Here is a 21,006-nt window from a genome sequence, read left to right on the forward strand (position 1 = left end):
GCGATGCCCGGATCCATGGAAGAAACGCGGGACAAAGACAACGAACAAAACGAACACTTCGGCTTTATTTATTTTTTGTGAATTTATAATAAATTATCAGAAAAGATATGATAAAAAGGAAAGATAAAATTATCAGGTAAGATACCTTAATCAAATTTACACTTACACATCTGTGATTATAAATTAAAAGAATTGATTAAAAGATTTTTATGTCAAATTATTCTCATAAAATATTATATCATGTTATTCTTATAGGTAAAATTAAGATAATTTATCTTTGATTGTACTTTATATTTGTTACTAATTTTGTCATATGATATAATTTTTAATGATTTATAAAAATATAAAGATTAAGCATAAAGTAAGCTTTTTTAAATGCTTATTTTTCAAATGTAATTTACATATATTTTGAATGAATTCTCAAAATACTAAAAATCAAAACATTTTCTGAATATTTCAAGATTATTATTTTCATAGAATATTATCACATATTATGTACTTATTACTATTTACATATTAGCAAAAAATTGATGATTATAAAAGAGGAAGTAGATTCGATTTTTAATTGTTTGCAAAGAGAAACGAGTTAAATGCGCAGTGAAACAGTCGCCGGTACCGTCAGTACTCTTTCTAGCGAGTGGCAATATAGTTTCCTTAATGGCACTTAAAAAAATCTTAAAAAGACGATATTAAGAATGTGACTACGACGGAAGAGAGCTAAGGGTGGGAGACACGAGAGGACATCCAGAGTGGAGGACAGGCCGGAGGTGGTTACGAGGGTGGGAGTTAGCAGCCGTGGTTAATCGCCGTAAGACAACCGGAGAAATGAGCGAACAGTAACGCGGGGGGTGGCCTGTTTCCCTCCCCGAGGAGTTCACGTAGAGACGGGATTGGGGTGGAATTTAAAGAAGTGTCGAGTGGCACACGGCGTGGAGTAAGGTGGAAAAAAAACGCGAAGAAATTAAAGATGAACCTTCAGTGAAATGGGGCGTGAGTTTATAAGGACTCCCCGTTTTTCAAGACACTTGTGCTACGCGTTTTAAATCAAGGATGAGTGTCATTTTGTTGGCTCGATCGAGCCGCATCCTAAAAATAAAATTTTATACATCTGCGAGAACGTGCGAGGTTGACATCGATCGCGTTTATGTATTCTCAAAATCATATATTACACTGAAAGTGATTAAGTGATGCTATATATATTATAATTGAGGATTATTGCATATAATATTTTGATAAATAAACCAAAATATGTTGTAATATGTTGTAAATAATAAGAATAATAATATTACTAATATTAAGCGTTGTTAACGTAGTCTACAACAAATTTAATTATATTAATATTTTTTATTACGCTGAGAATAAGAAAAATACAAAGTCATGAATATTTAATTATCCGAGCAAATATTTTTAAATTTTATTTACCGCATGGTGTGAGAAATGTTACGATGAATCTTCGTAAAGTAAGATGGCAACGGTATCTCCTGAATACAAAATATCAATCAGCTGCAGGGGTGGCTGGCGTAAGAAAAATACTTAGTAATTACGGACTCCCTGCACCACGGGGCGACCCCAATCAGCGAGTAAATACAGTCGTAGTCACACAACAACTCCATAAGGAGATTTCGACTTCTTTTAAAAGGGCTGCATTACTTAAAGTAAGACACCCCATTTCTCACAGTGTACAAAATCTCAACTCTGTGAAGCCCTACTTTTTCAAAATTTGAAAAAAGAAGCAAAGTTCTGGTTGCCCCCAGAGAAGAGTTCTCAAGTTCCCAATTGATTTTAGAAAGAATTCCGCTGATAAAAACAGTGAAAAACACCATTTGAAATAACGGGGGACCAACTTCACGATTCTGAAACTTTGAAGGGTTAGAACTTCTCCATTTTAGCACTTTGATCCATATAAGACAATTGATAGAACTTTGGGGAGCTACCAGAACTCTCAAGAAAACGTTGGCTATTCGAAAGTTTTTTAAAAAAAATTTCTAACAATTTTTTTTAGAAATTTGGCGTTTTGTTACAAGTTTTGATAGCCCCCTAAAGAGTTTTAATGATTATAATTTATGACCAAACCGCTAAGATAAAAAAACAAAAAGTTATACCGCTTTGAAGATGATTCTAAATTCAAATTCTTCTAAGTCCATATAAGTAGGTCAAAAATTTTTTCCGTAAGTCCGGCATTCTGACACGAGTTCTAGTAGAAGATTTCTAACCTTAACAAACGATCAATGTACGGAGAATTTAGTGCTATTTATGTATTAACTTGTTGCTCTAATCCTGATTTTATTATTTTAATTGTTTATAAAAAAATCGATTTTATGCTAACTTTTAAAAAGTTAGAATGCTCATTAAAAATAATAACGATAATATATATAAAAAAAACGCTTCACTATAATTTAATGCTAATTATGTGCTTTTAATATACTCCTGTTTAAATTTCGATGCATTATCCATCACGCCCGAAACAACCTCAAAACGTATGTCGTACAATAGAAAATTAATTAGCACATAATTAGCTCTAAAAATTATATAGTATAAATATTTTTCTTATATATTTATTATTTTTGATACTTTTTTCTTCTACGTTTTGGGATTGTTTTAAGTGTGAAGGATAACGCACTAAAATTTAAACTGAGATACATTGAAAACACATGATTAGTACTAAATTGCAGAGTAAACGTTATTATTATTGTTATTATTTTTAATGGTCATTCTATATAACTTTTTTTAGAAGTTAGCATAAAACCGATTTCTTGCTAAACAGTTGGAGTAATAAAATCAAAATGAGAACAATAAATTAGCAACATAAAGAGCACTAAATCCTGTGTACACTTGATTGTGCTCATGTTGGTATGATAGCATAATAAACATTTCTATTAAGCCAATTGGCCGTCTTCATTACTTCAAACGTTTTTATCGCTTTAATCAATGAAATTCTTTCTAAAATCGATTGAGAACTCTAGAACTCTTTGGAGGGCAACCAGAACTTTGATTTTTTTTTCAAAATTTTGAAAATTGCGGGTTAGCTTCATAGAGGTCAAAATCTCATACATTTTTTACACTGTAATTTCTTAAATGTATCGTCGAATGATATACTTAGAACGTGTCATCCGCTCGTTTGTTTGTAAATCACGTATTACCATGTAGAAAACGACGCATGGCGACACGGTTAATTCCGACCTTATATGTTCTCATCCCAACGAAACGGTAAGATATTCCGGTCATAACGTTCGGTGTCCATTTTTCTTTCGCCCGCGTCCCCTTCGAGGTCAGAAAATCCACGTCCGACCCGACTCGTGCAAGGGGGCGCGGTATTATAACGAATCCTCGCGGAAATTAAAGGAAGGACCTTTATGTATTCTCCCGAGAATTCATACGTAGCCGGTTAATTACGAAATTCAAATTAACGCGAAAAATAGCGGCAGATCCGACGTGGGGTCCGACGGTTTTTAAGGATCTCTCCCTTTTTAAGGCTACAGACTCGCCTACTTATTACGTTTTCTCAGTGGCTCGCGCACTGGCCTAGCAGTCCGTTATTTACCTACTCGAGGTTTTAATTACCTACCCCTTGGTTCTCTACGGTGTACAGAAAAGTAATCTTGGAAGTATGTGAAAGCGGCCGGTGAATTCACATAGAAGAACAAAGTAGGTATATCGGTATGAGCCAACCCTTAATGAATACATGTGTGAGTGTATGGTTAAGAAATATATTTTTGTTCGCGAATTTAAAATCTGCTCTCATTCTTGAATTACATCTACGTATTTTTGCAATATATTAACAATCAACGATACTTTCAGAATGTTGGAGCATCAGCAACCTTAGATTTTATATACTATATTATAAATTTTATTATATTTTCAGTTTCTTCTTCTTATACGTTAGGACTTTGGCTTGTGTTATACCTTTCTCATATGCTTGTAGCATTTTAAGCTTATTAATATTAGTTCTCTTGTCGTTAAAACTAGAATGTCTAATTGAACAATTGAAAATTGAAAAATAACATTAATAATTTTTCTGATAATATATAATGAAAAATTATTAATATTGATTAAAATATTATTACTAATGAAAAATAACTCTTTTTACTCAAGATTTAAATAATTATTAAATCAATAGAACACACACATTCATATCTTACTCGTATTTATTTTATATTTTATCATTAAGACTATCGATAATTAACATATATTTATTTTTATTTAAATACACTAAATATTTCTAAAACTTTTAGAGTGAATTTCTCATTAAAAAAAAATAAAATTCACTCTTAAAAACTGAGTCATCCTTTTTCAAGACTGGCTCAATTTTCACTCTTTAAAGTGAGCTTCCAGACCAAAGAATAAAGTATTATATATATCTTTGAAATAAAGAAAAGAGGAAGAAGTAAATTAATTGATTTAATATTACGCAATAGTTATAGAAAATCTTAAAAAATACACCACTAGAAATTTGATAAAAAATTACAAATCAGTTATTTTGATTACTTTGGTAATCTAGTGTTAATAACTATTATATATTGTAATACGGTCTAACCAAGTTTCTGTTCTTCTGGCAACGTCCCATTTTCGCGATACGTGGAAACAACACAAATACGACCGCACCATCCGCACAAAGTCTCTTAGCGATTCACATAAATCGCGCGTACATCATAACCGTTTCCAATCATAAGGCACAAACGGCACGAGCGTTTCGAGCGAGAAGTCGTATAAACGAGCCAGCCGGGAAGGAGGAAGAAAGGCAATAATACTTGTTTGTCCAAATGCACGCAGCAACCGTGGTGAAAACCGATGCTGATGCCCCCACAGACGCGATGCTGTATCGGAGTTACGAGCGACATAAAAAGTTACAGTTACATTATAATAAGCTTGCCGGCGGTGTATGCAACGCGCGAATCGCGCGAAAAAGGGGAGAACGATTCCGGCGAGTTTATACGTCACCGCGGATGTAAATTCGCGCGAGGGCACCAGAAGTCCGCGATTTATCGTGGCGTAAAAGCGAAAGTCTCGATTATTGGCGCGTTTAAAGGATCGTAACGGCGAGAATTTCCGCCCAAGAACGTGAAAAACGCGAGAGATTTTCGCTGTTAACGGAAACAGAGCCAATCCCAATGTTGATGCAACATGCGTTCCCTATATGATTTTTATTCTCGATTTGTCTAGCATTTGATTTTATTTGTAAACGGTTGGATTCGGCAAATGTGTTATTTTTTAGAACAATATCCCAAATTTATTTTTGAATAAAAATTTAATAAACTATAAAAATATATACATATTAAAATGATCTTCTGATTAAACTACGTCATGCATGAGATTTATATTTTCTATCACCGCAGATATCAACACAAAGATCTCACTTTACGGTTATCGGCAGATTCTGATAATATATATGTACCTTACGATAGTTACGGCAATCAACGCGATATGGTGAACGGCCATTGCGCATTTTCGCCGGGCGTACAGCCGCGCGTAATATAAAGCGGCCGTTCGGCGAGACGAAGTCGGAATAAACGGAAATTACCGGGGCCATCTTGTAATTATACGGCTAATAGGAAGGTAATTTAGTGTCTCGAACTCGAGTTACCAGCGCGGCGGAAAAAAAATAGCCCGCGTCGGTGGCGGCCTTCGCGGAAAATTAAAATAATAAACGGCATCGTTAGGATTCATCATCTGATTTTAATTTCCATTCCGAAATGATTGCGCATTATCTCCGGGGCCGCCCTGTAACACCGTTTCTGAATTTACTGCTCGAGGGCCGTGCCAGACATTCACCCGGTTCACTCGTTCTTCCTCCACCCACTTCAATTTCGTCCTCTTCTTATTCTTTTAGCATTTCCTGCCGCCTTCGTGTCGTCCCCCTTCGGCGATTTAATATCACGACAGTGAGAGCTGAACGTTCGACGCGAAGTTCGATCAAACTTGCGCGACGTTTCGTCTTGATCGAAATGTTAATCGAGGTGGAATTCCATTACATGCGATTTGAATGATAGGATCGTAAGGACTCTTTCTTCCTCTCTCCCCGCTTATCGTATCTGTTATTTTAAACTGAGAATACTAATAATAAAAGTTTTAGGCTTTTATTACGAGTTGCCATCAACATTGGATATAAGCATAGAGTGAATGGGGTTGCTACTTGTATCTTCATGTCTCATAAAACACATCAATAAATTAAAAGCTCGTTCGCTGTAGACCACTGTCATATTCGCTGTTAGAGTCGTTGTGGCAGATTAAAAATTATACATTCATAAGTCGCTACTCTCTGTTTTGCGAATTATATGCTATCGCGTTTTTTTCCGCCAGTCGTCGCGCGTTTAATTGCCTTACTAATCTTACTTATCGAAAAGATTAAAGATAATAAAGATACATGGCCGAAATTAAAAAAATTTTTTCTTTCTTTTTTTTCATAAATAGTTGGATTTTTTGTTCAACAGTAGTCGATATTGAAAAAGTTCGGCGCGTTGTATTTCTAATAAAACTTCTGCGGAGAATGACGCGGCCTTCTCAATAAACGCGTGTCAATAAAGCAGTCAACTTCGTCAACGACTTTGTCGCTATTACGACGGTTACACGGCTGTTCGTCGGGCGTAGTCAACGTTTTATGATTCCACCGTGTAAAGCAACGTGCTTTATCCAGCAGGCTTTTCCGAGTCAGAGGGTAATGAAAGCGGCCGTTTCGGCTAACCATTTATCAATATTCCGGTATATTTATGCGGCGATATGAATATTTTAATGACATATTCCGCGGTCTCGATGGGGCTTTGAAATTTTCAACTGGGATATCAACGGCTTGTATCCGTTTGCGGAAATTAGGAGGTGAAATGAACTCGGTTACTAATATTTGCAAATGCCAAAAATTTATTCCTTTTACAGATATTTGTAGAATATTTAAAATGTGTTGTGCATTAAATCGTTTTTTTTTTAAGTTTATATCGTACAGTGATTAACGTTAATAATGTTTAAAATTCAAAACAATGTGATCGATGAATTGATATTAAGAATGCGAAATTATTATTTCTTTATATCGTTCTATATTCCTTTATCTCCATTATTATAATAAAGAATAATAATCGATATCGTACTTCAAATATTCACGAATAAAAATTATGATTTTTCTTCGATTCGGCCACACCGGTTATCGGTTTCACTATACTTAATATTCGAAAAACATAAATTTAATCGTCTTCTCTGCGTAGCAGGATGATTTTAAGCGTCACCAGTGCTAATTATATTTCTAGCGGTGTTACGTTGTCATGCGGAAAAAATATTTTAACGCCCAATTTTTTTTTCCCACCGAGGGCGATCAAAAACCTCGTCGCGGCGACAACGTCGCGTGAAAAAATTGCAGTCGGCAAATTTTTTTTTTTTTTTTTTTTTTCGGAAACCCTCCTATCATCCCTCGTTCGTTTCTACGAGCTGCGTTATCACGATCGTTACGCGTCCGTGATATGCGGCCACGCATCAGACGATTTTGGAAAATAAAGTTTATCGCCTTCGCAGCCCGCGCTATTACACGCTGCATAATAGGGTGTCGGCCGACGAAACGTAGAAAGTATATTACCAGTGCGGGCTCGCCGGGCCGTAGGAGTTGACATAATTTTTATGCGCGCCCGCGCCAGCTTCGCGCGCGCCGACGAATACGGTGATGCTGGCGGACATGTTCCGGACCGGCAGAACAGAATTTCCTCGCGTTGACTTCTGATTTAACGCGTGTTCCTACGCGTTCCCTGCGCGGAGTGTAATAACGCTTTGTCACATCAGGCGCGGGACTTAAATCAGCGCGCTCAAATGTGCCCGCGGCGAGCAGGACAGCTCTTGCAAATGCGTCGCAACTCGAGGAGAACGATGCACCATTTTTCATGGTGTTTGCATTCACTCGAGGTATCGAGTAACAACGCTTCTTTTTTTTTTTTAACAAAAATATTGAACTTTTAAAGTCGTTAACTGATGGCATAAATTTGCTTAATATATGCGATGAAATGTTTACGTTTAGCTGTACATTAATAAATGTGAGTTTATATTCCATCCAAATTATTTAGTAATCGTATGCAAAAATCTGGTAGAGAAAGATGGAAAAAAAATGGGAAAAAAAAACAGCACCGTGAATACCGTCGAAAATATGAACTTTCCTATCGGTGAGCGGCAGTACGTTCGTAGCCTTCCGTGTCGGCCTCTAAATCTTCTCCTTTGCCGGCGTCGCGGTCGAGGATACGAAACTTCGGAATACCTCGAGAAAGGAGTCCGATTGTCTACGGTGTACGGTTAGGTAAGTGGCTAATTAACATTACAACTACCCGCTGGGAATCCTCCGCCCCCGCCAACGACGACGACGACGACGTCGACGACGGCAACGACCACGATGCCGTGGTTCCTCGCTGGCGACGACTCTCGACTCTCGGCTCTCGCGTGCTCGTAGTCGCGTAATTTAAGTGTGCCACCGAAGACACGGTTTCGCCGCGCGACGCCGGGCATTATCATGGTAATTTGTTAGAAACAAACATTATAATTCGAGAAGACCGCGGTGACGGGGCGCGAGAGAGGACGGTCGCTTTCGGGGGTGAGAATTCGTTGGTAGCGTCGACCGCGAGGGTGGTCGAGTCGTCCGGAGAGAGCGAGGGCGGCGAGAGCCCCGAAGAAAGGGGGCCGCAACAAGGGGGTTGGTGCGAGAATCGCGGGCAAGGGTTGAGACTTGGTACCCAAGTTAAAGGCGTAAGATCCGCCGTGTTTTGGACAGTGTCCATTGTCTCGGGGTTATTTATTAGAGACGGCGCCGCTGGCTTCACCTTCTCCTCCTCTTCCTCGCGAAGAGCGGGCGAAGACCGAGCTAAGATGGCACGTTACGCCATATAACGGCGTCGGGATTTATATCACGGTCCTACTACCAAGACGCCATTATGCCACCGTCGTAGCCGGAACCCGGCCCACCCCCCTTCATTCACCCTCTGCTGTGGCTATAGGTGTCCGGGGATCTTCTGTCCGCGAGTCCTCATCGCCGGTGATTCAACGGCGATTAAGGCGTTTCAAATGGGCTTTCGGCTGCCGAGCGATATGTATCGGACGTAAAATGGAAATAGCTTGGTAATTCTGCGGACTCGCTTGGGAACATCCCGGGAATTACAATTTCATTGTTTCCATTGGATTCTATGATCGAGTGAAAGGAAAGATGGCAGTTGTAAAGATACTTCTTCCTTTTTTATGTGCGCAATTTTATTTCATTCATTATATCAAAGTTAATTTTTTTATTTCATTCATTATATGACAGTTCATTTTTTCTCCGTTAAAAATAAGTGCAAAAAAGAGAAGTAAACGTATTTTCCATAAAATTAATCCTATTATAATACTAAAGATTATATCAGCGATCCATTCTCATTGACAAAATAATAAATTTTTGCACATCAAATATTTTCACAAAGTAGACTTATTATTTTGATTATATAAGATTATCGTATCTAATTAAGAATGCAATTGTTTTCCGACACGTGATACTGGATTTTGATGTTCCTTCGTCATATTTATGAATTAAAAATCGCAAAGAAAAAATACCTAAATAGTTACTGCACAAGCTGGGACTTAAGAACGTTCGAAGAACACCGTTACAAACTGCGCGAAGAATTGCAGGGATGAAGGAAAAGAGAGTGCGAGAAAGGAGGTCGGATGGATATATGAATCTTCAGAAATGATAGGTTGGAGGCGATGAGGGGGAGGGTGAAAGCCCGAGCAGCTACCACTAAAATCCGTGCCGCGCGCCACTTCCTGTGCGAAGTGGAGCCGTGGAATTATTAGATATGCAACCGCGACGGCTCGCCTCCTACGGGCATTATTAAACTTAGTTATGAATGCCCATTAAAACTGTAAAGGAAATGCATTAGCCCGCCAAGGCGTCCCGCGGATGACAAAGCCACCCCCCGCGGAACGAGAGCCATCCACTTTCCTCGACCCTCTCTTCCTTATTCGTCGGAATAGGCGATTCGATGCGCTTAGCGATCGAGACGAGATCGTTTTAGCAATAAAATGATATTGTTGGAAAGTATTTCGTTACTGTCGATTATTTTTATGCGATCAAATTGGCACACAGGTGAGAAAGTATTATTTCTTGGAAAAATAATAATTCTTTAATTATTGTAAATTAAATCGAGATATTCAATTTTCTAAGCTGATATTCATAGTCCGATCTTGTTTCAAAATTAGCGTCTTAAGTATGTCTTAAGATGCTAATACAGCTCTCTGATTTGTTTATGACATACAAGAATACTTTCATATTATTTCATAAAAGTATTGTTTGATGGTTAAATAACTAGCATCAGTTCTAAATAATTAATACGGTTAACAATTTGACTAGACTTTTTGTCACTTCAATTGTAATAAAAAGAAATAAAGTTGTATTTGACGAATTAATGTATGAATTCCCGAATTCAAAATTTCAATCAAGCTTGATTCAAGGCTATCCTCATGACTGATCCCAAGACACATCACGGTGAAATTACGGTGGGCCGAAATCTGAAGGCGCCTTTAGATTATGGGTTCCAAGGGCTCGATGATTGCTCGGCTGTCGGCCGATGCGGAGACTTGGACGAGCAGCCGAGTTACAAAGACACGGGGTGCTATCGCTATCACAAGGGCTGCTCCAAGAAGTCTCTGCGAGGGGTTATTAGCGCGGAATTATTGTCATTGCGGGAGCCTTGCAGCCCTTTCACCGCTCATAGGCTATACACGCGGCGATAATGGAGGCAGGCGGGGGCGCGCCCGGCTCCTTCCAAGACTAAGGGCGTATTCCGTATTTTAACGGGCAGCTTTGACAATGGACCACCGTCGTTCTTGTATACGACTTCGCGGCTGCGAGAGATAAAGGTGCTAGTTCTCAGGAGTACACGAGTCACACATTCGCACTCTTACATCTTGCGCGTGTATTGGACGTTCTATGGCGGCTCGCTTCCGCCTTGGACGCCCAATAACATTGGCAATGCCGGTTTTAGCATCTCTTTGATGATTCATTAAACTTGCTTCTAATGCCAAACTATTTTTACGATTATGTATCTAAATGTGTCTATCGCGTAATTAATTCAGTGCGCACATCAGTTGTTAATGTTACACTTCTTTTCAATCAATTTTGATTCAATTATGTATTTTAAAAAATTCTAATCTTTTTATATTAATAAATTCTTTTTTATAAATCTTAAATTAAAATTCTTAACGAGAGTCACGTGAAATTAATTAAAGAGAAATAAGATTAAAGAAAAATGCAAACTAAAAATAATATAAAAGAAATTAATATAATTTTAGAAATTTTTATTATAAAACATTTTTCACTGATATTGTTGTATATCTTTCATTGCGTAGTATTTATTGTTATATGTATTTTTTCGATTGAGATATAAGCGAATATACTGATCAACATTTCGTGGCAATTCCGAGCGATTATCTCTCCGACGTGATGCTTTCAAGGGTGCGTATATGTCCCTATTAATAAATAAATGAATCGCGAGAGAAAGAAAGAGAAAGGAAATGCGCCAGTTCGCGTAGGGTTACCGCTTTTTCCATCCCTGAGAGCATGACGCTTCAAGTGCTCGAGCAGCCGTGGGAAAGAGAAAGAGAGGAAGACCGGACGAAGAGAACGTGGAAGGGAAAATGTATCCGTACCAGCGGTGGAACGAAATACGAATGCCGAGAAGGGGATGCACGCGGGGGGACGACCGATGTCTACCACAAAAGCCATTGTCCGCCACTTACTGAATTCGTCGAGCCTCCCTCGCTTCCACACCGCCGTATCGCGCGAAGGGAGAAAGAGAGAGAAAGAGCAATGCGCGCCACCCGATGTAAAACACTTCCCGTGAATTTTATTGCTCTAGGTACCTCCTCGTATACCTTCACGTGTACGACACGGCACCTAACCTACCTACACTCGGCCAGGAACCGCCGGGACCACCAACACCACCACCATCACTACCACCATCACGACTACCACCCCTTTCAACCCCTCCGCGTTTGCTTATACGCTCGGGCGTGAATCTGACCACGGGAACATTCAGACGTACGCGTACGCATACATTCGAACCCAGAGACACGCACAGGTACGTACATCGTAGTTATTGCTTGTGTACACACAGGACGCGCGGCTGCACGTGTATTTACCACCGACGGCGGGTAGGCGGGTCCGTAGTTACAAATGTCACCGTAAAATTACTTTTTAATTATCGTCGAGAGGATTTCGCTTATTACGCGATATTCCGCTCCGCTTCTGAGACGGAGGCGGCGGCGGTGGTTGGTGGCGGAGGCAGGAATTCGCCCGAAATTTTCTATTTTGTTCGCGCCGCTGACCCTCGACCGCGTCTCGTGCGGGGTCCGCACTTTTAATTTAGATAAGATTGTCCCTTTTATACGTCGCGAGGCATATAGAAAGCCTCACGTAGGTCGTTGGCAACGTGCTACGCTCCCGAATCGAAGTAATTCTTACCTTGGCGCGATTATAACCGTCTGCGTTCCGTGTTTGTAATCAAAGCAGATAGCATGAAAAAGATAGCACAGAGGATCACATTGCAGATGATAACACAAGCAAAGCAGCGTTATGTGATATTCGTAAAAAGATTAAATTTTAATTTCAATCAAATGTTTTCTTATAGAATATTCATCATTTATTATTAATATTGTATAAGAAAATATCTATTATAAATTTAAATATGTATATATATTATAAATCTTTCAGCAAAACGCCGATATAAGAATATCAAATATTCAAAATTAAGTATGTGTGTGTGTATTGAAAATTCAATTATCTAAAACGTATAAGACCTTTTTTTTATAGGCATCTTGTTAATTATCTTGTTAATATCTTTTTGATAATTGATCCTTACTCGATATATTAAGACATTTTAAATATTTTTATAAATTCCGAGTCTTAACGCTCCACAAAACTCATTTATTTTCAGTGAGTACCGAGATCCTCGAGAGAAAGACACGCGGTGAATGAAAAGTTCGGCCAAGAAACGGCCCTCTTTCGTCCGCCGAATATTATCTCGGCGACAGCGCGGGCGATTCGTTTGCCCGGCGGTAAATCCGCGAATTAAAGAACTTATTCCATTTGGGCAGCCAAAGGGGTGTGAACGCTTTCGCGTTCGTATTATCTCCCGGCCCGGCCGTCGGAGACGGGGAGGCGGGGGACAAAAAGGGAAAGAGAGCGTAACCGGCAGGAAGGCGAGGACGAAGGACGAAGGGCTGGGAATGACCTGGCGAAAGGCGCGAGAGGAGAGAGAGGAGAGAGAGAGAGAGAGAGAGAGAGAGAGAGCCCGGGTGGGAGGGTGAGAAAGAGGATAAGAGAGAGAGAGAAAGCGCGTTTAGACGTTCGTTCCGCTGGTAACAAAGATAACTCTATGCAATAAAAATGATTCAAAGTTTCCCGCGGCGGATGGCGGTTCCGATGGCGGAGCGGTTGACAATGGTGCGTCTTTGTCTCCGTCCCGCGCCGCACCGCCGTCCCCCGACCCGCCGCCACTTTTGCCGCGACCGCCTCCCTCGTCCGTATCCTGCGACACCTATCTTCCGGTTTAAAGTCCCGGCGTGCGCGCCAGAGAGGAACCTCGCTAACTTTTATTATTTACGACCGATATTTCAGCCAGGCCCGAGCGCGTACACCCGGTAGCGCGAGCGAGCGCAAAGTGGCCGCCACCACGACGAGACATCACGTTTATTAATCGATGCCTCCGAGGAGTCGCTAAGGAAAGATTATTCTGATTGTCTGATCTGTCGTTCGTCCCACGCATCAATTCGTTATACAAGGACGGTATTCATAGTCTGTTCTTATTTTAAGACCGTCTTAAGTAATGTCTTAAGATGCTAATGCAGCTCTCTGATTGGCTAATGACATCTTAAGACTGTACTTCAGATAGTTTCTAATATAAAATCGACTATGGATACCGGCTATAATCCCAAGTTATCGCAGCTTCGTATATATAGATGCGACTACCCATACAAACAGATCATTCCAGCAATATTACAGTAATATTGTAATGTTGCGACAATGTTGCTGCAAGCTTCTGTGCTATGGGTTGCCAATTTTTTCCGCGTGTTTTAAGAGTAATGGGCTTTCTACAATAAACCATTAGTAATAGATCAGAAATCAGGAGCGAGTTGTAGTGTGTCATAAGGCAACATTAAATTAGTAATCAGTGACTGCGTGGAAATAGCCAAATTCCATTTCTTATAATTTAAAACTTAGAAGGTTATGATTGATCAATCATATAGTGTATTATTATTTACCCTGAGAACCTATCACCCATCTAATTGGTTCAGATGTTATGATATCAGGGTTGGCAGGAAAAATCCAGTGGGTGGAAAAAACCAGGGTAAATTCCGGATTTTACCGATCCAGAGTTTATCCACTGAAATAATAAACTGAAATAAAAAAACTATAAAACTGCTGCTTTAAAATATAAGAACATGAAGATGATTCGGTATCGATGCATCTCTCTTCTTTTACTTGATTTATTCATTTCACTCTTCCTGTCTAATTCACTTTTACTTGAATTATCATCATCGTTCTTTTTAAACTTACTACACTTTTGAAGATGTTGTTTCAGTCGTGGAGCTTTTCCACTAACTAATGTTCCACAAGCAATACATTTCTGCTTAATAATGTTGTCAACTGTACAAGATTCAAAGCAAGCCCATACAGGGCCCTGTCTTCCTCTTAATATATTTTTACTCAAAATAATCAAATCTATTTATTTGATTATTTTTAATAGAAAAGACCAGGTTTTTTGCCGTTTTTTTCCGGAAAATACCGGTTTTTACCACTGATATGGACTTTATCCAAAAAATGTGGACTTTTGCCTGTATGATATAACAATTTAACATAATTTATTTTGGATGTAAGTTTCCTGAAGAGCCTATTCTACAATTGTATAAACTTAGTCATAAGTGATTGTAGTTGTAAGAATTGAACCAATCACAGTCAAATATTTTCCTCAAATTCGACTGTAATTGGTTTTTTTACAACTATAATCATTTACAACCACGCTTACACAATTATAGAATAGATTTAAGATTTATGACTTATAATTCTGATTTATTAGTAATATGATATGAGTAATAACTGATACTTTATTTTAGAAAGTTCATAAGAGTACACGATAGATAAGTCTAAAGCCAATTATTGTGTCATTTATGAAAAATCCATAGCATTGTATGTAACCATGCACATGGGTGACATAATTTAATTGTAATAATATATACATAAACAACACAACAGTTGACCGCTTTGGCTGGTATTCATAGTCGATTCTTATATTTGAGACTATAGATCTATTTTCTGTGGTCGAACCAGAGTACACTTTTGGAACTTAAAGTGAAATAGGTATATGTTTGATATTTGTCGAAAGCGAGAAAGAGAATTCTAGTGCAGGAACAGAAAACAGACCATATCTGAAGTACAATCTTAAGATGTCATCAATAAAACAGAGGGTATTGGTAGATACCAATCTACTTTAATCTTAAGAAATTACTTAAGACAATCTTAAAATTACTTAAGTAATCTTAAGAAATTACTTAAGACAATCTTAAAATAAGAACAAACTATGAATACCATCCTTTGTATATCGTGTGTCTTTGCCCTTACTTATAAATGCATTGAGATAAACTTGAGATGGTAAGAACGTGGAATAAGAATTTCTTGATGTCGGTTGATGACATTTAATCGCGGCATACCACTGTGAAGTAAAACAAAATGTTACGTTATTAAAACAGCTGAGTGAAATTAACTGAACACGGGTCTTATCGAATCAACGGATGAACGGGCGACGATCGGCACCGAGAGACCGTCGGACCCTCCATCCGCACTTACCCTCTTGCGGGCACCTTTATCTACCTATACCTATACGCATATACATACGCGACTCTCTCCCCGATGAAGGGTCTGAATTTGCATTTTATTCGCAGTCCTGGAACCGCGGGTCCGTCCGTGCGGGTAACGCTCCTCCGCGGCGCGGACATTTATTTTAATTAAATTACTCTGGAGCGTCGAACAACCCATTTCCTATAAATTATCCCCTCGCCGCTCTTTTGCGTTCGCGCGCCGAGGCATTAACGTACCCGCTGATCCCGCGGTGCCATTGAAATGAAATAAAAGCACCAGCGGTCAGTGAGAGCGAAATGTACCGCTTGACCAATTCTCACCGCGATTCCGCCGCTTCTCTTTCATTTACCGCAAGTGCACTCGTACCCTTAGGTTCCCAAATGCTTCAGAGAAAACAAATTTTCGTTATATACCTTTTCGAATTGTTTTTTTTACATTTTTCTTTAATTATAGATACATATCTACATATACCTACGTTATCTAATATATATTTAATTAAATAAACTATTGTAGCGTATTAAAAAATTAAAGGGTAATGAATGCAATTAAAAACGAGATAATTCTGTTTTAAGATGTTTGAGAAAATGAAATTTAAGAAATTATTTTTTCTAGTTATTTGATCATATTTTTATAACGTATTTACCAGAGAATACTTATGTTTTGTATCAAATACAGATATCAATTTTCTGTAAATTATATAATTCTGTAAAATTTATAATTATGTATAAAATATAGATTATTTACTATACTTGTAGCAAATTTATAAAATGACTACAGCTTGTTTATAAATGAAACATTAAAATGTAAAAATTTGTATGCTATACACTTATAATCTTTATACATATATATATATATATAAACAAAAGTTGAATCTCTCTATCTGTATATCTAATACAAAATATTTCCTAGGAAATACATTCTAACATGCTCAAATAGTTAGGAAAAAATAATATCTCAAAATCTATTTTCTAAATATTTTTATAAATAGAATAGTAAAATATACAAATTTTTACATTTTACTATTCCACTTATAAAATGTAGTCATTCTACAAATTTGCTACAATCAATAAGAAAACAATAAGTATTCTTTATACTCTATAGAGCAGATATTTTGTGTAACGATTAATCTCACCACACACTTATTTCTTAATATCTCTCTTTTATTGCTCTCAATTATTTCACATTGCATATTTCGTTTAAGGTGCCTCCAGACAATATATAGGCTAATGTATAGGCCAACTTTGCACACATTCGCTAAATATTGATTCAATATGAATAATTGTCATGTATGCGATATTTGCTGATGTTAGCATCTGTTAGCCATATCATTTGGAGGTGCCTTTATACTCAATCATCAAATAAAAAATAAATAAATATTATATATATATATATATACTAAAAAAATGTTATATCAACAGTATTATCTTAATTGAAAATAATCTTGTCGATTCATAATAGTATTAATGAAACAAATAAAATTTTACTAAAATAAGAACACAACGTATTTGTTCCGTTAACGGTATTATTGAATTAATAAAATAATTTTCAATTAAAATACTGCTGTTGATACATCATTTTTTCAGTGTATGTATATACATGAGCGAATAGTACTATTGAGTAAATAGAAGTTACATTTGATATACAATTCGTCATCCACAATGCCAATTCAATTCAATGCGGTCTTCAGTTTTGAACATTCCTATTAAATTTGTCAAATATCGACGATTGTGTGCCTTGACGCGAGTAAACACCGGCCTGCTCTGCACGATTTGCGTCCAAAGGCAGCTGTATCATTACTCCGATATAACACAGCGAAGCGGCGCACGCGTTAGCAGCCGACACGGCCGGCGCGTCAAGATTAGGTTAGGTTGCCCGATGCAACGCGCAATTCGACGACTCCGCTTTCACCTACTTACGTTCGATCGAGTAAGATCCCACGTCAACGTGCAATATGCGTGACGATAGCAGGCTCTCTTACCTGATAAGGGACATCTTCGCCGATCTTGCCGCGGGTCGCCGCGACGTTGAGCGTGAGCACGCAACACTTGTCGGCATTCCACACGTACAGCACGTTGTCGCGAATCTCGAGGATGTTCCGCGTCTCCTTGGCGCCGCTCGACAGGCTCGCCTTGATATCCTTGAACAGCCCCTTCTCGTTCAGGCGCAACAAGTCCGTGCACGACGACATCCTTCGTCCGAGCGGCGAGCGGGAGCGGCGAGCTACGACAACGCGAGGTTATGGCCGGCAAACGCGCGCGCTTTAGAACAACAACGTCGACGCACGCCACCACACGGCTGCCAACGGCTGCCGCGCATCGTGAACTTGAGAAGTTGACCTACGACGAACTTCAGGCGATACCTGTTTTGCGAAACGGCCGTTGTTCGCGACGCGGCGTCTTCGGTTAGTTTAACCGAAATTTTTTTATTCGAATCACGGCGACGCGTGGTTTCGCGAACGAAGTGCATAATTTATTTGCGAATGTCGTAAAATATCGTCGATCGCAGTTCTTCGTGAGTTCTCAAATCGCGGTCGTCACGTGCGACGATTATCGATCGCGGCTCGGCCGGTTTAACCGCGAAATCCCGGATTCGGAAAAGTCGCGTGTAATTTTCCAAACGGTCAGTTTCAAAATGGAGTTGAGCAGACCTCCGTTGTTTCGTCTTGAGACAATGCGGGGTAAGCGATTGCACCTAATTATTATTTTCTATCCTTAGTATGCATATATTGAGTTATTCATGTGTGCCTTCCAACAAGCGACACAAATAACGTACGATATGACATAATGGACACCATTATATCCTTGTTGTTCGTCAATGTTAAACAAAGATGACATGATCACTGTGTCGCACTGTGTCGCTTGTTGGAAGGCACACCATGTTTTGCGCATTTCTTTTTTTTTGAAATACTACAAGTATTTGATATATATATTTGATGAAGATCTCTTTCTCTTTTTTTAAAAATACGTAACTTATAAATACTTTCTAAATGTGTTAAAGTATACGTAAGAATCGATATTAAGTGAAAATTGATCGATGAGATTGAAATTTATGTAAAAATTGTTTAATAATTTTTATATACTTGTAAAAAAGTAATGAGAATTAACTCACGATATGAATGACCCGAGGAACGATATATTGTATGTCTTAACTTATAGGCAAAAAACATTCTACACGTATGTTAAAAAAATGAGAAGATATGTATATTAAAAATATTTAAAAAATATCTTATGTCTATATCTTATGTCTCGGTTTAATTTACTTTTTTCTAATTTTTAAAACATTAGAAAAAATAAATTAAACCTAGATTAAAATCTACATTGGTAGAAACGGACATAAGACTTTTTTAAACTTCTTTGAGACATCTTATGTCTTGATTTTGATCTCTGTGTTGTCTGAATTACCTACATAATCTAGTAGTTTGTTGATTATTTTTTAGACAAAATTAAAAATAAAATGCAAATTTCAACATAGTAAAATGCTTGGTAAAGTTTGTTGAATTGGCCAAAAATTTAACGCCACAAAACATTTGAGAAAAACAAGAAAAAATTATTACAAAAATGATGCTTTCTGATGGGCTTTTGAAATTTCTTTTGCACGGTTAAAAAATAAGGCTCAAATTATCAACATTAATATATTAATTACATTTCAATCGTTTAAAAGCAATATTTATATATTGTATAAATAGCATTTATTTGTTATGAGAAACCTGTAATGTAATGGAGCGAATGCCACTTTTACTAAAACATAAAAAATCAGATTTACATCACAATCTTACAAATGTAATTACAAATCAATAATATCCAAGACCGATATTATTGATCTGTAATTACATTTGTAAGATTGTGACTATATAACGAAATGCACCGATAAATAAATTAATATTTTTATCTGTTATTATAATTTTGTATTATTAGCAAAATTCGTATTTTATTATTCTTTTTATTACAAACTACAGTACTTAATATAAACGGGAAATTAATTAAAATACGCGTTAATATATGTGTATACAAGCAAAATAAACTTATTTTGTTTTTTAATGTTATGTATATTGTATTTTTTTATTGTTATATATATTATAGTTTATGTATACATATATATATATATATTATATGTATATATATTTGTGTAAGATTAAAAGAAAAAAAATAAAGCAAATTATTATTTTTCGCTTCCAGGCCCCGGAGGGATTCGAACCCTCGATCTCCTGTTTACTAGACAGGCGCTTTAACCAACTAAGCCACGGCGCCGTTGGAGGAACGTGAGTATCTACAATTTATCAGGCTACTAGGGAAATTGCGACATACCCGATACTTCAGTTTTAAAATAATTGAATTGTGATTCTTATGACACTATATTTTTTGTGCACTATACGTGTCACGATCTGTGCAGATGGAAGCTATATTTATATTACATAATATGAAAGATATAAAAAGATAATATATGATTGCAAAAAAATGTGTATTTGCAAGTAACGGTTAATATTTGATTACATTATTGTTTTTTATTAAATAGCATATCAATGAATGATATATAAATAAATCGAGTAAAGCAAATGGATATAATATATCAACTATCGGTCAGTCCGACTTTCAAATTATTTAAATATATGAATTGTAAGTATGTTTCGTGTGAAGTGATTTTGTTATGAACTTTTTTAAATTTTGATTAATCTATAATAACAAAATTTAATTTATATAACAAGTTGGATTTTTATTCACAAATTTTTATTAAATAAAAATTTTTTATAAATTGAGTTTTCAGCAAATTTTCAGAATTCGCTTTTAGTCGTTATTATTTGTATGTGATAAATTGACATTCATATATAGAATTTGTATGCAAAATATAACGCCCCCGGGTGGGCTCGAACCACCAACCTTTCGGTTAACAGCCGAACGCGCTAGCCGATTGCGCCACGGAGGCCGATGGCTGGTACGTCTTTAGTGAACGATAAGGTCTTTGTCCTCTCTTTACATAATTTTTATTTTTTAATTATATATTTTTAACATTTTTTTATCTCTCTCTTACAAATTTGTATCATGTATTATCTTATATACGAATTATTAATCATATTTTACAAATCAGAGTTATTCAAGGTAATTTTGACATTGTTATAACAGCAAAACATTATTTATTGATAAGCTTATTGATGAACATAAATCTTCTCTTTA

At 37.3% G+C, this 21,006-nt stretch overlaps 1 protein-coding gene and 2 non-coding genes across 3 annotated transcripts in view; all 3 read right to left on the reverse strand.

The window, feature by feature from the left end:
• The window catches only part of mbo (nuclear pore complex protein Nup88), a 72,441-nt gene extending 54,327 nt beyond the window's left edge, over positions 1–18,114 (reverse strand). The window contains exon 1 of the mRNA XM_018518717.1: positions 17,817–18,114. Within this exon, the coding sequence (XP_018374219.1) occupies positions 17,817–18,026 (210 nt within the window). The 5' untranslated portion in view covers positions 18,027–18,114. The remainder of the gene's footprint in view (positions 1–17,816) is intronic.
• A 1,897-nt stretch (positions 18,115–20,011) lies between these two features.
• On the reverse strand, positions 20,012–20,085 carry TRNAT-AGU (transfer RNA threonine (anticodon AGU)). The gene has a single exon. It is a non-coding gene; the product is annotated as a tRNA-Thr (tRNA).
• A 599-nt stretch (positions 20,086–20,684) lies between these two features.
• TRNAN-GUU (transfer RNA asparagine (anticodon GUU)) lies at positions 20,685–20,758 on the reverse strand. The gene has a single exon. It is a non-coding gene; the product is annotated as a tRNA-Asn (tRNA).
• Positions 20,759–21,006: the final 248 nt, after the last annotated feature.

The sequence above is a fragment of the Trachymyrmex cornetzi genome, unplaced genomic scaffold (genome assembly GCF_001594075.2).
Source record: "Trachymyrmex cornetzi isolate Tcor2-1 unplaced genomic scaffold, Tcor1.1 scaffold122, whole genome shotgun sequence".
NCBI classification, from domain to species: domain Eukaryota; kingdom Metazoa; phylum Arthropoda; class Insecta; order Hymenoptera; family Formicidae; genus Trachymyrmex; species Trachymyrmex cornetzi.